This window comes from Venturia canescens, chromosome 1, assembly GCF_019457755.1.
Source record: "Venturia canescens isolate UGA chromosome 1, ASM1945775v1, whole genome shotgun sequence".
Lineage (NCBI taxonomy): Eukaryota > Metazoa > Arthropoda > Insecta > Hymenoptera > Ichneumonidae > Venturia > Venturia canescens.
In genome coordinates, this window is record NC_057421.1 from 17,297,208 (window position 1) to 17,314,040 (window position 16,833).

At 40.5% G+C, this 16,833-nt stretch overlaps 1 protein-coding gene and 1 long non-coding RNA gene across 5 annotated transcripts in view; one reads left to right on the plus strand and one right to left on the minus strand.

Annotated features, from left to right (window-relative positions):
• Nucleotides 1-15,699, minus strand: part of LOC122409172 (uncharacterized) — a 29,136-nt gene extending 13,437 nt beyond the window's left edge. Inside the window, exon 1 of the long non-coding RNA XR_006260624.1 lies at nt 15,613-15,699. This is a non-coding gene — a long non-coding RNA (uncharacterized lncRNA). The remainder of the gene's footprint in view (nt 1-15,612) is intronic.
• The window catches only part of LOC122409151 (uncharacterized), a 178,856-nt gene that overhangs the window by 111,620 nt on the left and 50,403 nt on the right, over nt 1-16,833 (plus strand). For all 4 annotated transcript variants that reach the window (XM_043416487.1, XM_043416504.1, XM_043416480.1 and 1 more), the window contains exons 6-7: nt 13,253-13,391; nt 16,516-16,580. In XM_043416487.1, the coding sequence (XP_043272422.1) occupies nt 13,253-13,391; nt 16,516-16,580 (204 nt within the window). The remainder of the gene's footprint in view (nt 1-13,252; nt 13,392-16,515; nt 16,581-16,833) is intronic.

Genomic DNA, 16,833 nt, shown 5'->3' on the forward strand with positions numbered 1-16,833 from the left:
AAGGGATGTAGAAGAGGAAACAAAAAAGAAGGAAGCTGAAAACGGAAGAATAAGAAAAAAATGAAAGCGTCGCTGCGTCTCAAGATGGAGGAGCGAGAGAAGTGTGAGAGTAAAGGGAAAGACAAAAACGGCGAAGCACAATAACCGGAGAGGACAGAAGAAAAGCTCACGGCGCGCAAGCCACGGGATTCCGCACGGATGGCCTCGGGCGACCGGGATTCCAAGAAGATATGAAGAACAGGTTAACGGGGAGAAGAAAAGAGAAGAAATATTGAAGCATATAAGGGTGAAGAAAGAATGATCGCATGCGAAATTCTCTCGGCTAGTTCTTTACCACCGTACTCATGAAAAACGATGCTCTCTTCCTTTTCATATATATATAACTGCACAGTGGATAAAAACTCTCCGCAGAAGTGGAACTCAAACTCGGTATGAAAACACTGAGCATTGAAACTGATTATTCTTGAGGAGATTGCCGGAAGAAAGTCAATGGCAAAAAAGGTCGAGCAAAGATCATGCCGCAATATATACAGGCACGAGCATGGAAATAAATGAAATACCCCGCCCAACATCGTTCGCGTAAGGATGAAAATACTGATTGTCACAGCGACTGGTAGCTGATACGGGCAAGGAAAATTGGTTAATAACCAGCCACATGATGAAATTAGAAAATAAATTTTCTATCTGTTTTACTAATTGATATCTCGTTTACGATTTCCAAAGTAAATTTTAACAAATGGATGAAAAAATTGCTAGATATTTAGCAAAAAACAACACTCCGTTAAATGCGCAGCAATCCGTTAAATTATTATTTTGTAATCCGTTAAACTTGGATTTACCCCGAGCCTCCGGGCTAATTCCGGACGGCTCTTCGGCTGAATCTAGATTGCATTAAAAATTGCTGCACGTATCGCAAACATATTTTCGACTCGTACTTTCGCTTGTGCAACTTTGTGAGCCCCACATTTCACACTTGATTCACATTATCCAGTCTTCGGATGATGAATATTCATATTTTTCGAAACAAAAACAACTTTTTTGTTTTCACATCGTTCATTAATATTTTAGTTCATAAATTAATTAATAATTAAAAAACAATGGGGTAAACCCAAGTTTGGAACTGCGTTAATGATTCTTATACGGAATAAGGATATTAAATTAATTTTTTTAATAACATTGAAACCGTTTATCCCGTAGTTTTATCAATTTAATTTATAGACAAAAATTAGATCAAAATTTACGAAATTTTATGATCGGTTTTACCTCAAAGAAAATAAATCACTTCACACCTGGAACAATGTGAGTACACTAAACATCGATAGGGCTACCGCGTGAGCTTAAGTGTGTGAAAGTGAGGGTTTCGGAATATAAAGATATTGAGGTGTCCGTATTTAACCCGCGTCCGGGATTACCCCACTCTTTCCTGCCGCTACGATGAAATGCAGTGGGCAAAAGAAAAATGAAAAAAAAATAGAGGAACAAACATTGAAAGTGCTGCATAAATTTTCATGAAGTTGAAGGTCAGGATTTTCGTTTTTAGAGGCGCTTTCCTCCATGGTTATGACAAAGTCGTAATAAATTTCGTGCTACAACGGAAAAACGGATTCGGAGAAAGGTGTCCAACGCACGACCAAAGCGCATAAGAAGAAACGCATGGAATAGCAGCTCACAAAAACAAATATATAGAAAAAAAAAGAGCGAAAATAAAGCTGAGCAGAAGCGTCGCATAAGCTGCGACGTTTCTCTTCGTGGGAGCAGAGACGAAGGGGTAGGAAAGATGCCCAAACGGATGAGATAAATTGAAAGAGCTCTCGAAGTTGTCAACTTCTACCCTGGGTAAAAAAAGAGAGAATGTATATATACACGGAGGGAAATAAGAGCAAACAGAGTAAAGTGCGACGAGCACCGCAAATCGGGACAGTCGCCCGATTCTGTTTTTACGAAAGCGTACGTTCTGCGTCTTCTCAACATCTCACTTTTTTCTATCTCACACTCCAGCCGCCTACCCTTATTTATTTATTTATTTATTCACAATTCTTGGAAGTGCCGTTATTCCATGAATACAGTATTAGATGCGTCAGCGAGTCGAATATTTCAAAGGTTTTACGTAAAAATATGAAAAAAAAAGAAAATAAAAAAATAAAATAAAAATAAAACGTCGGAGACGAAGAAGAAGAAGCACAAGGGTGAGAAAGAGCGCGGGCCTCGGGATATTTTATTTACCCGCGATGAAGCAAGTGGGAAAGCGTAGTTACGAAAACAAGTCTGTTTTCGTTGAGAGGGAAGGAAATTGATACGCCTTCGGAAATGTAGTCGTTGGATCCCCAATAAGTTTCAAACATTTTGAGCCTTCTCGTACCGCATCTTTCGATTATTGAAAGTAGAAGGGACATTTATCGTATCACTTAAATATTTCCACTCTCCTGATTTCGTTATATGAATTTTTTCCACAAAAGATCTTGAAGAAAAAATGGATTCTACCCGTAGCATTTTCAGGCCTTCTGGTAAAAAGGATCTTACAAATTTTTTTATTACACGTAATGCCATTGCTGCAGGAATATTTCTAGCACGTCATATATCTTGAATTTTACGTGCAATCCTGTTCCCTCAGACAAAAGATTTATGAGTTATTCATATTTCAGAGATGAGTGATTCACAAAAACAAAGAAAAAAAAAAAAAAAACTCTTTCATGGTGTTTTAGGATGGCAAAGCTCGAACATCAGAGTTGAAAATCTTTGTAGCTCTTGCGGCCTTGTACCTAGTAGCAACAAATAAACGAGTGTAAAAGATAGCGAGGAAAAAACGAGGAGAAAAAAAACGTATATATAAAGGCAAGAAAAAAGATGAAGGAACGCGTGAGGACTGTTGCCACACGCAATTTATACAACTCAGTTGGAAAAGTTGTTTGAAGGACTCCATCAGACACGAATGTGAGGGAATGGGGCAAAGAAAGTGGTTGAGAGAATGAGAAAAGAGAGAAAACTAAGGGTGGGGAAAAAAACGAGAGTAATAAGTGGCAATGTGACAAACGAGAAGGCGAGAAAGGTATAAGAATATAGTGGAGCCGTGGGGAGGGGGCAGGGGGGGCAGGGGACGTCGAAAAGGGTGGAGAAATAAAGTGCGGATACACAAAAGTAGGAGGACAAGGAGACTGACGTACGAGGGGAGGGGTTGCAAAACTTTTTCATAAGTCACTTCGCAGTCGGCGTGGAAGTGGCGCGCGCGAGCGCCCTTTCGAGTTATTTACTTCTAGACCGTATTCTTCGAGTCACGAAGAAAACGAACGATGCTATATACGGAATACTGAGCCGTAATGTACATGCATATAATATATAGTAACAACAATGTGGCATAGAGCCACATTACCTCAGTGAACCAACGGCGAAGGGGGAGCTTAAGGAGTAACCCGAAAAGTTTGGGCAAAGAGAAACGTTGTATATATCCGTAGGATCCACCTGAACGAGAACATAGTTTTTAGAAAATTTTTCGGAGGTTTTAAATGCGCGTAACCGTAATAATAGTCGTCGGACGCGCATATATTTTTTTTTGCTTAAAGCGGGAGGGAAAAAATCATGAGTAATTACTGCAAGTGCATGATAGTATAAATGATATTTGCGAGACTCAAAAAGAGAATTGGAAGAGCGAGTTGGGGAATCGGTAGAGTTGAATTCATTCAGTGAAATCGTTTATATAGAAATTTTCGTTGGTTCGTGAAGAGAAAAGTGGATAAATGAAGTATCCGCGAGTTATAAATCGCTTAAATTTTTCGCGTTCTCGTTGAAATAATTCACTTACAGGACACCGCAGCTCATTCCTCATATCATAGCTTTCTATGTTTCTGCGTTTTTTTCGCATTAGCAATACGGGCTTGTGAGCAAAAGGAACGATAAATTTAGAGGGAAGAAATACGCACTGGAGGGCTTCGCGGAAAAAGGGGAGAAGGAAGAAAGAAAGAGTCGGCGTGATAAACAGTGCAAGAGAAAATATACGTCGAGGGCGGAATCGGAGAGCGAATCCAACGTGACGTATATATCGTTCAATACGCGAGAGAAAACGTGGAACAAGCCTGAAGAAGTGTGGGGTAAAAGGGGCTGCAGATATTTTTCCCTCGGGGGCAGTGGCCGGTTTACGCGCCATTTCAATCCGTGACCTCGTCATCGGGGAATGAACGGACCAATTTCGGCCTCCGGTACATAGAGAACGGAAGCAGCTGGGAGCTTTTCGAATCCCTTTTTCTCACCACGCGCTACGGCCCGAGTATCATTTTTCTCCCTTGAAATCCTCTTAAGTACGAGAGGAACACGTATCTATATATATTTCTTACGAAACAAGCGCCCTGCATTACGAATTCATGAATATTGTAATAGATGAATTATCGAGAACGACGCGAATACGCGGATGTAGCTTCCGACATGAATTATTTTCTCCTAACCGCACACTCAATACAGAGAAGGAAACGAGGATGAAAAAATCGCCAAGTTCGGAGGCACAGTCTATGGAACCATAAAATTCGATATGAAATATCGTTTTACGACGAAGCAGTGCGGCTTTCGTCTTCAGCTTAGAAATTGTGATACCGAGATTCGAATATAGAATGACACGGTTGACGATTTCCGTCTCTATTAAAACTCATCTAATGTCGCATTTAGAAATCTTCATCATCATATATTATAACAGTAAAATTTTGAAGTCGCTTCTTCTTCGTAATTTTGAGCTGAGAGAAAAAAATTTCATTTCCGTTTCGTTGAAAACCAATAAAATCGCGTTAACCCGCTTTCCATCGGTGGATTTAATGGCATTAGTAACATCCAGAAATCTGAAATAATTCAAAAAGTATTTCTGCGAGTTTTGAATGGAAAGTTCAAATTGCGAAGCAAATTGAAAGGAAAGTCAGTGACCTCGGCGGTGCGGGAGGCCGTGCACGTAATTTTGCGACTGTTAAAATTGGACATGGTCGCAGTAGTTCAAGCTCTACATTGACCCCTGACACGGATCAAGAGCGCTGATCCGTTTCAACTATTCTGATGGGAGCTGCAGAGACTGTGGAGAAAAATTAAAATTGTCTGACGGTTATCCGCGCTTTTAGTATTTCCTCTGTCTCCATTTTTTCTCTCAATCTTTTTTCCACGTTCCCGTTTTACTCAGTGAGAACACGAGGTGAATCTGCGGTGTAACTTAACTGGCAGAATCCGTCCTATGTCCGTCTGTACGATTGCACCCGGCGAGCGAACAGAACAACTTCCCATTGAATTTACCGTTTACCACGAGCGCTCCAGTGCTTTCGAACACCGGTAATTTTTGTTTCCGGTCAGTGCGCGAGCAATCTCACCCCGAAACATCTCTCGCTCGTCCTCCTCACCGCTCTTCTGTTATTTTCTCGCAGGACTTTTCATCACACGTGACCAAATATACGTATGTATATCGTATATATATACGAAGTAGAAGCGGGTGTGGATTAGTTTTCGTCAACGAATTTACTACCTCGAATTCCAGCCACAGAGAACGTGACCGGAGCAACAGTCCGGAAGTCCTTTGGCCATGTTCAAACGCGCCCACATCATACTTTTTTCATTCAAGTTTTCCTCAATGAAAAATAGTTGGGAGCGATTGCATCGCTCGAAACTTCCGCTGCCGATATTATGAGCGCTTAATAGAAAACTGTGAAGAAAATTCTTGAAATTAGTACCGTTCAGTACGCCTCGATCTGCGATATTCAAGTTCTTCAAAATCCGTTTTAGCCACGAAAAACAAGTCACGAACGCGGATATGATGGTGCAAAATACTCCTGTGGGTGAGACACATAAGAGAATTGCGATTCCGAGATCGACGTGGAGGATGGATAGATAGAAAAAGAAAATCTTAGAGTCCAAAATCCCAAGCGTCTCGTAGTGCGGAGGAAATAGGAAAAGAGAGTGAGCAAGACGGAGATCGCAACGTATAAAGCCTATTGCGCCAGCACAGCAATATCAGCTTCAGATCTCAGACATCGCCACATCTCCCTCCTCCTCCTCCTCCTCCTCTCGATGCTGCGGCACCGGGAAATTTTCTGGATTTCGACGGCTGACAGCTGTCAGCGGCGAAAGAGCGGAGAAAATCGCTCCCGCTGTTGCTGAGACTGTCTCACTCTCTGGTGATATTCTCGAGCTCTGTCAAAGTGTCGACTATTTTGGTGCAACATTCTTCCCCGTTCTCTGTTTCGGCACTACCTCAGCTCACTTCCCATTTCACTTTCGCGAATGTATTTGCATTCTTTATCTCTTCTTCATGAAGCTCCCGTATCTCTCCATATTATCTTACAGAATGAACACAATAAAGGCTCCCTTCATGCGGCAAATATTTCACCCTACTGACAGAAAAGTAAATCAACCGTTATAATTAAAAACTTGGTGTTGCTCGATCGTTATTTTATCTTGTTCGCCACGTGATTCATCTTCTTTATTTGTAACGGTACGATCCCGTACGAAACACCCTTAAATTCGAGCGACTTAAATTAGAAGAGCGAAAGAAAGAAATAAAAAAAACTCGAATGTTTTTCTAGCGTGATTCTGATGACATTTATTTTTCGTTTTTGTATGAATGATCGATTAAAATGTTCTCTCTTGCGAAAGTTAATTTATTCGAGTTTTTTTCAATACTGATTTAGGACAACGATTCTTTGAGGTATTTCCCACGATTTCGGAGAGTAATTTTGATTATGCATTAGCGAAATCCCTGCCAAGCGAACGTTTGGAACGACATTATACAATAATGGTACACATAAAATTCGTGAGTCGTAAAAGAATAGTTTATGCGGAATGCAGAAGTAGAGAGAAAACAGGGAAGCAGCACCACGCCTACGAGCTGTAACGTTTATCAACTAATTTCCGTTTACAAACGTGATCACAGAGTTATAGGATGTAACGCTGTACAGAGGAAGAGCATTGTAACGAAACTGGCATCCAATCTCGTAGCTGTGAACGATGAAATATCACGATTCCACAGGATTCACCATTCTCTAGAAGCTATAATTAAATAGCTATAATTAAACTTGTCATGCATGCATATGTGTATCTAGGTTAATTGAATTTATTCAGCACAATTGATATTGTGGCCACGTTTACATAATATATTTTCCAATCATTCCGCGATTGAACCATCGTGCAAGCATTTCTGCGGTAACCATTGCCGCAATTGATGATGGAACATCGATTCAAAATTACGTTTTGCGGAAAGGTGTTTCGATGGGAACTGCTATGTATTTTCCAGCAGTCATTGCGGCGAAGGTTCGCGGTCCCATTAGGATAATTAGAGTAGCAAAAATCAATGGAAGATGAGATTTTATACCGCGGAGCGAGATATGAAAAACAGTGGGCTGAAAAGAGTTGGGAAATGTTGAAAAAAAAAGATACGAATGAAGAGAGGGGAGTAAAATCGTTAGGGCGACATCGCGTGTCGTTTTAATCAAGAATATTCGACGTCACGTGACACGCTCGAGAAACGCTATAGAGAATTACATTTCGGGGATGTTGGCCAGTCCGTAGGTACTCAGATAGAAACGAAACTTTCTTATGTGTGTGATTACAAAGTATATCTATACAAACGACTTCACCGCCTAGCACGCTATTTGTGCTCAGTATCACTTCCATCTTTCTCTTTCTATTGACCTCTACGTAAAGCAATTCGCCATTTGTAGGGTGAATTACGAGCGCTTGCAACACTCGCTTCGTTAGAAAACGAGCCAAACCTTTCGCGATTCCATAAAATACTCGAAATACTACGAAAAGTAATGCCTCTTTCTCTCTCCTTTGTTTTATATATTGGGTGTTGAATGGCTACTCAATCAGGCGTGAACAAAGCTTCTCGTCGTTGCTCGCACCCGGAACGTTTACTCAAATTCTCACCCATTAGAAACACATCGTATACGGCCTCATTCAATTTCGTTTAGATGTTTTTATTACGAGCTTAAACCAATCGTGGGTGGAAGAAACTGCGAGTCTCGATAATTTAGTATCGAAATTAGAACAATCGCCTCAGTTTTGTAAAAACTATAAATAATGAATAATTTAATATTTTTCAAAGTGAGATGATGAGGCCAGATTTTGAATATTTTTTAATACAGCGAGAAACTGGGATTGATGTCTGTACATCAAATATACATCGTACAAAGTCCACTCATTCAAAGTACTTCCACAAGAACAATAACCATGTCCAAGTGTACCAGGTTGCTTGTCGTTTCAAGTCATCATCTTCTGTGAAGGCTCTTTTTTGGCTGATTTTTCTTTTTTCACGAACCAATTAAAGATACAACTGCGAAGTATTCACCATTTATTCTTACCTTGTGCATACTTAACAATTTTTCGGATGGATTTAGGAATTATCAAATGGATGAGTTAAGATTATTGGAAAAGTTGATTTTGGCAACTTGGAGAAACCATGAAAAAAAAATGAAAATTAACGGTAGGAAGACCAAGAAATTTCTAGGAAAGTGAAAACAACATTTTTACATATCAGATATAATGTTTCAAATGTTTCGCAACGATAATACATAGAAGTGGAAAAACCTTGGAGAATTTGTAAAGTTGAAGGTAAAAACCCAATATTCATTCTCAGGAGGCAAGTATGGAATGGAAATTAGTCTGCGAGGGTAAAAAGCATGCTGAAAAAGAAAGAGAGATAAAGAAGGAGCGAGCAAACAGTGCGTTGTTAATCGAGAAATAGTTAATCCACGACGAACTGTACCATATACACGTTGGCCAAGTGGGTTCGGTCTCTCACGAGATTATAAAAGGAGTGAGAATAGGATGGTGGTAGGAGAACGCTTTGGAATGAGAGGCGAAGATGTAAATTAAATGCCATCTACCATTGAGAAATAGTTTGCGGCATATAAACATAGCGAAATAGTTCGAGAGTGAATTACGTTCTCGTTCTCGCGAGGGTCGTTACCAGGAAAGAGAGAACCAAGCGAAAGAAAGAGAGACAAAGAGAGAAAAGGAGAGACTCTACGAAAGTAATGAGCCCCTAATTGCACCCGTTGCTGTATAGAGAAGAATGCCTAAGAGTTGGAGTTCTCGCACGTCGTGCAAAACGAGTGTGTTACGCGAATTTACCGCTCTTACCAGAGTGAACCAACTCCATGGCATATTACTCTGAGGAGGTTGAAGAGCCTGCGAATGACTGAAAAATTACATATAACAGCATGAAAATTAGATATGTGTGTACAAACATCAGTAGAAAAGTAAATTGTACATGCTAGACGAGACCGAAGAAAGAGTCTGGAAAGAACGCAAGTAATGCGGCTCGAATCAGATGTATGTATACATGTGCAGGCACACTCGAGACACTCACTCTCGCACGTGGCTCCGGGAACATGGAAAATGCGATAGACATAACGCTACAACTCATAACGTGCCCTCGAAAAGCATTAAATTCAGAAAACAAGAACAATAAATTACGTCTTTAGTTGAAACAAATATGACATAGTCGCATAGAATGGATGACGAAAGTCATCATTTTGTACTGGAGGCACCCTGTAAACATAATTATTTAAGGATTAACAAACTACTTCGTATAATAATAATAATATTAAAATAAAAATCACAATGATTCCAATAATAATTGGACTAGTTATAGCTATTAAATTCAGAGGTTATGTTTGTATATAGCTGAAGTGCCAGGATGCTTCAGCAGGAAATGTAACTTCAGAGGGTTGTTCGACCCCGTGATAAGTCGTCGCTGAATTTGCTACTTGAAACTGTTTTCCATCGTTTTTTTTTCATAGTATATATAATATTAGTGACCGTGTGGGTATATATCGAGCTCCAGTGATTATCCCTTGGATTTGGCACGAGTGCGATGAGTGCTGAACATTTCACCACAAAACGTATGTATACCACTTTCTGTACGTGCGGTTTTACGAGCCACCGCCCCTCGGCGAGCTCCGAAGGGGTCGCTCGAACCCTTAACGAGCGCCACTTTCGCTCGGACAACTTTTGGGTGCTTTTGTAGGCACAGGGCGTCTCTGCGGAGGCAGAAAACGCGGAACGAGAAGAGAGAGAGAGAGAGAGAGAGAGAGCGAGAAGGAGAGGGCGAGGAAGAGAGATAATGAGAAATAGAAAGAGAAGGCGATAATCTGCCAAACGACGAAAGGTAAAACCCACAGAGGCAAAACTCCTAAGCTATACTCGCAAAGCTCATCTTCTCGTTCGGGAGTCAATATTTGTACTATAATATCGAGTCGGGAACTAACGATTACTCGACGTCGCGACTTCGTTGACGTTGCTGAAGTTGCAATAACTCCTGAGGGCTTCACAGCGATCGTACGAGTGAAGCTAAAGAAAAGAGGGGTTGAGGGCTAGAAACGACTAGAAAGTGTATAAATGAGAAAAAGAAAAAGATTCAAAGCGAGAAAAGGAGAAAGGAATGGAATGAGAGATAAAGGGAGCGAGGGAGAGGGCGTGAGAATTTCCTGGATAAAAGCTCGGCGAGTCTTGTCGACCACTAGGACTCTTCAAAGACTCCAGAAGCCCGTTAAGCTCCTCCGATCAAGGCCTCTTTTGAGCCTTTTTTTCATAAACTCCACGGTTCATTTAATTTTTTTGATATCTTTTTTTTTCACTTATTTTATTATGCTTTCTCGATGCTCTCAACAATACTTGTACATAAGTATAGATCTTTTTCGTGACTTTTTTGCTTCTTCCTCCCCCCGCTGCTTGCTCTTCGCATCTTTTTCTTCCGAACAAAATGGATGTGCGGTTTTCCCGGTGTACATTCGAATCTCTCGAGTGAATTTATAGCAGCGAAGAGAAAAACGGAGAAAAACGGGCGAGAGCTGGCGCATGGAAATGAATAAATAAATATGGATCCCCGATATGCCCGTTAGCTTGGACTCCCGCGAAAAATTCTTATCTGCCTCGGTGGAATACGAGAGGGCGTTTGCGCCTCTTGCGGCTTGCTTGATTTATACTTTTTAAACCGTTCGTTGGGACGCTGCACGGTATGAGGCGGAGGGAACTTTGCCTTTTCCAAAGCGAGGGTGCGATTGTTGCGCCAGAGATTTCGCCGCCTCACTTTCTCTCTCTCTCTCTCTCTCTCTCTCTCTCTCTCTCTCTCTCTCTCTCTCTCTCTCTCTCTCTCTCTCTCCTCTCTCTTTGTGGCTTTCTCTTTCTTTCGAACTCCCAATCGCAAGCTCCCACGCTGTTCGAAGAGTTGCTTTTAATCTTTATACCGTCTCTGCTCACTCTCACTCTCTCATGCCAGACACACCCTCGTCTCAAACACGTTTTTATAGCCGTATGAGAATTTGCAAACATCGCAATGCTCCCTGGGCAAAGCGAGAGAACTGCTTCTATTCGATACAACTACACTCTCATGGGTATCAGCAGGGCTATACAGCGATTTATGGATTCGGCGAATATAAATAAAGCGCGTGCGGCTACCGGACAAAAAAAAAAGGTAAAAAGAGACCAAATAACGGGAGAGCAATGGACAAGAAGAAATGTATATTCGAAGTGAGAAAAAAGGTAAAGCGAGGGAAAGGAGTTCATGAGAGAACCTGTCAAAGAGATACACAAAATCTCGATTTTATTCGGCATTATTTAGTAGGAAAGTCTCCGTTTCAATTAGAATATAACGAATAAAAAGTTATTCTGTCGATATAGAGCTTGACTCCAGAGAAGAGATACGATTGAAAGTAATTATTAGACTCGCTTTCGTTTCGATCTTCTGCTATTTTCTCTATGATTTGATACTGAATTCAAGGAATATCATGCGTTACTTGTGATTCAAAAAAGCAACTAAACTTTTTGCTATTTTCATGATGAAAGAAACGACTAAAATTTATTTTCGCAATTATTGAAATTATGTGTAACTTTTTGTTGAGGTTAATAAATTCTTAATATAATGGATAGCGGTTTGAATACTTTCGTAATAAAATCGTCAAGCAAAATGTGACGATAGTCATTTTCTGTTTATATGCGTATGCACATCCGTATTTTAAACCAGCTGGCTCATGGTGTTGTCAAACCTTCCACCGTTTGTGTCGTTATTACTCGTTGGCCTCAAATAATTGTTTTTCTTTTTCCATTCCCGGTCACAAGGCTATCTTAAGACATCATTGATATCGAAAAAGCATATTTTCTTATTCTCCTTTTCGGCTCTTTAAAGTTGGGAGGATCCTATTTCATGAAACCCAAATCGTCGCACAGAAAGTGTGCCTGCCATAAGAGCCTTCGAAAAATGTGATTTCCGTTAATTGTTTTCCCGACAACTAGACGGTAGATCCTATAATAATTCCGGGAATAGATGCACGGTCTATATTTCTAGCATATTTCGAAATTTCAACTCTTAAAATTGGAATTTTCCATCAGATTTCCATTAAATTCGCGTGAACTTTCCTGAACGCTTCAAAGCTCCCTTACAAAATGTAAAAAATGCTTGAGAAACATTTTAATTCTACAATTTATCCTGACGTAAACGGTTCTCTCGACCAATATCGTTGGAATTTCATTTATTATCGGAACTATTTACCACCTATGTGCACCGAGATGTAGGGTAGTGGAAGACATAATTTAGGCAAACTGATATAACTTGAAGTCAACTCCCCCATACAGAGAGAGGCGAATCGCCTTCGGAAATAATCCAACGGATTCTCATCTCTCTCCCTCTCAATTCGCTCCCTCCCGCTCGCTCTTATCTCTACGTAAGCTTTTGTATCCCCGCACGGAGACGACGACAACGATAACTTGCTCTCCGAACGTCACCCTCTCTCGAGAGTCTCGACGACTCGTCAACTCGTCCCCAATTCGCGAACTCATACTGTACCCGATCGAGGTGCAGAAACTCATCATTTCGCCGTCGTCCCTTGTCACCCTTCGTCTGACGAGTATTGTGGCCCGCCTCGCACGCCCTAAATTACTACGTCATGTTGCTGCTGCTGCCGATGCCGCTGCTGAGGCCTTAACGCCCTGTCCCTTAAACAACAATTCTCGTATCTCAATCCCTCCGATTTTCAAACGCAATCAATGATGATGAACGCGATATAGTTCCATTTTGTTATGGAAACTTGACTATCAATTCATCACGTCCGATTTATATAGGGTTTTTCCAGTGAACTGCTATAAAAAATATGTTCGTTGTAAGAGTAATTAAGCTTGTACGTTCTGACGAGAAAGTTTCACGTGTAAAAAAAGTCTGAATATCTGTCGTGTAAGCCAAAAACCATCGTTCGGTAAAACATTCGATCAAGTCCCGTCTGTGGATGATTTTTTGTTACAGAATGCGCGTTTCCAACACGCTGGGAAGGCACCTGGTTCCAAAGCGGAGTTCGCCAGCCGATTCTTTTGTCGGGAAACATATTATCGAGCAAGGGGAGATGCTTGCACAACGAGGGAGATAAATTTCTCCTCGTCGACGAGTAAGTACAGCAAAAAATAACAATATCGAATGAAGAATAAAAGTAATCTGAAAAATAAAAAAAAAAAAAAAAACATCAAAACACACTAAAGAATGAAGGTTAAGAGCGCCTGCGGCAATCAAGAAATGTTTGATGTCTGTCTGAACTTCTGTAATATTGGGACAGGATGTGATTACTCAGAAATTAGTGTGTGATGAATTGACAGGGGGATGAGAATTTAGAGAAGAGAGTGAAAGGGGAAGAATACAATGTCATCGGGGTACACGCTCCACGAGCGCGTAGTCGCCCGCCTCACACTCTTCGCTCTGCACTTTCTACGCTATTAGCGAGTACCAATAAAGGAGAATTTGGGAGAGCAAAACTCTCGGTACACACTACTAGCGAGCTGGCACAGTATTCCGGAACAAGCAAAAGCTGGCAGAGGGATGACTTGAGCCTGAGGGTGTTCTCGTGGAGTGAGCTCAAATGTGTATATCTATATACAGTCAGAGGAGAAGAAGAAGGAGGAGGGAGAGAGAGAAAGAGGAAATAGGAAGTCGAATGGGAAGCATGAGGGCATGGTAAAAAAGAAGGGTCCTGCTGCCTCGTCCGTTCGACCATTCTTCCTCATCCGTTAGCCGACCGAAAACCTTACAATGACTCATGGATGAATACTGACAAAAGATGTATACAATACGAGGATACAAATGTACTCGCAGACGATTAGTTATGATAAAAGTACATTATCGTGCTCATCCGCGAATATGTTTACTAGCGTTACACAAATGTTGTTTTATCAGTATTTTAAGGGTTGTTTCCGTTGCGATGTTTGGTACGCAGTGTACAGAGCTGGTAGGCTAGAAAAACCAATAAAATTTCGCGCGGAGGGAAAAAATTCCTGCCTGCGAAGTTAAAGGTGAGTTCGAAGCACGCGAGATGAATGGATATGCAATCGAATAACAAAAGATTTGATATCATACGAATGTGAAAATTCGTCTTTCAATCGATTTTCTTTCAATTCAACAAATGTGCAATCAAAGTAGAATTTAATACTGAGACAATATTCACAAAATGGGGTCACGTTGAAAAATAATCTCATTAAAGTTATTTTTCATCGTTGCTCCGGAGGGTGGTGGAATGCAGATTTTTATTTGCCTTTTTTTCGAATCTGTTTGAGATTAGCCCGGATGTTACACAGGAAAAAACCTTTTCCTCGCTCTCAAGTCAAAAAGAGCGTTGAGCCACAACAGAGAGAATATTTTGTTTTACACAAATGCCATTAGCTTTCTGCTTGTTTCTCCACTTTTTAAATCCTGCAACAGGTTTTTGCTTTTCGAGTTTCGTTCCGCCCGTCTTTCAGTGGTTGCAGCACCACCACGTAAATTAGTAAAACAAGGAGGTTAATCAATTTTTAATTACGAAGTCCGTTGCGTCCGAGTTGAAGAATGTTTTTATTTTTAGATACGAACTGCGTCGGTAAATTGAAGGGGGAGTTTCAGAGGGGAGAAAAGCGAGACAAATCGTTGAAATAATGTGAAAATGCCTGGTAATGCTCGCTCATAGTACATAAAAATCAGTATATATACGCGTATACAAAGCCGAGCTTTTCATTTGCGGCCTGAGACTGTTTGGCTTTCGTTACGCTCGGTTCCTCCAACATTGGCTTTTTCAACTGTACTTTACCAGGTTCACGAGGCTTTTGTGATTCAGGACTGAAAACGGATTCCGTTGTTTCGAGCTTTCTCTCTTGCCACCTTTTGGTGAATGAACTATTGGCCGGATTACCCTTGACGTCGTTAAAATGGCGAGACAAGCAAAAAAAACGACCTAGCGAACAATAGCAGTGAAAGCTTGATCAACATTGAACCTGCTGTTGAGAAAAGCTGCGCAGAGTTTTGAAGAGAAGGCATCCAAAGAATAAGTAGTAAAAGAAAATCCAATGAACCCGGTCCAACAAAAGTTTTTATTTAAAGAAATTCTCGTTAGCCGATTGATTATTTCATCAGGCTCATTTCGAGTAAGCAAGCCATGAAAAAGGTACTCATGAGCAAATGAATTGGTGAAAATTGTCCCCCAATCGCGCTTCGTTACGCAACTCATCGTTGTTTCAAACATTAGACGGCAGCTTTTTACTTATTGCCATTATTTTTCGGATTGGGGGGCTAATAACTTTGTAATTATGATGAAGAACGAAGAGCTGAAATTATGAAAGAATCCAAAGTATTTTGTTCGGATGGCGTACCTTTGCGACGTTATCCTTTGCTTGGACGTTCGCATCTCGCATCTTAATCGTGTTGTCTCTCCTTTCCTCCACACGAATATGTAAATCTGTAGGCCAAAGAAGATGGTTTTTATGAATATTTGAGCGTTGATATTTTTCAAAAAACATTTACACGATGTTAATCAATCTTTCACAGTAAATTTGAAGCTCCACAAGATTTCATCGAATTCATCATTTTTATTGCGACTTATTCACTGACATTTTATACGTGACCAAATAAATCTGCAGGCGAAGGAAGGTTCTTCTATTTTTACGATTTTAGTGCTAAATCCCTAGCTAGTTTACGAGATTTAATCTGGATAATTGATTCGTGCACAACGCAATCGTTACTCCGAACACACAGCTCTTGGCACAATCTTGTTTTCCCTCGTTACACTCACTTCGTATTCGTATTCACATGATTTTCAGGCTAATGCAAATGTCCTGAATCCTGATCATCTGAGGAACACCTAGCAACACATTTACTTTCGTTACTTCGTGAACAAATCGACTACCTACCGAAGTACTCACAAGACGAGTAATTAATTCTGATTAGCATAATGCTTCGTGAATATGTCACTTCACTTCTCAAAGTCGTTGGATTCAGTTCACTTAAAAACAAAAACTATGAAAAGTTTCGTTTTCGAAAGTACAGAAAATTTCAATATCACAAGTGGCACAAAAAGTTCCTCCATTTTCTGTCCCTCCACACATTCCTTCTTTTCTCGGTAAACACTTTCCTTGGATGCAAGCAGACAAACAATTCATCAATCAAACAATTATCAGGTTTAAGTTTCATAAGCAATAAAATTGGTCGTAGGGTGTAAATGAATGTTTTGTCTTTAATGTTTCTTAGATCGTAACATTCCTGTTTTTTTGTTCCAGAAAATCGTGCTACCGTTGTGTCGTCATTCACGAAAAGCATTCGAACGTGCTACAATACAAAGAAAGTAAGTACTTCATCCTCCATTGTGTTTGTCCAGATTTCTTGTGTCCCTTTTCTACAGCATTATTACTTTTTTCATCACAGTCTGTTCGTCGGGTATTCTACTTGACTATTCCATCGAATTCCACTCTCTTGATCAAGCGAGATACAGTAGACAAAAGTTACTTCGTATCAATTGTTCCGTATCTCGTCACTGCTTCTCTCGTCAGCTTCGGCAGTACCGTTTACTAATACTTTTCCCGGATCCTTGAAACCTG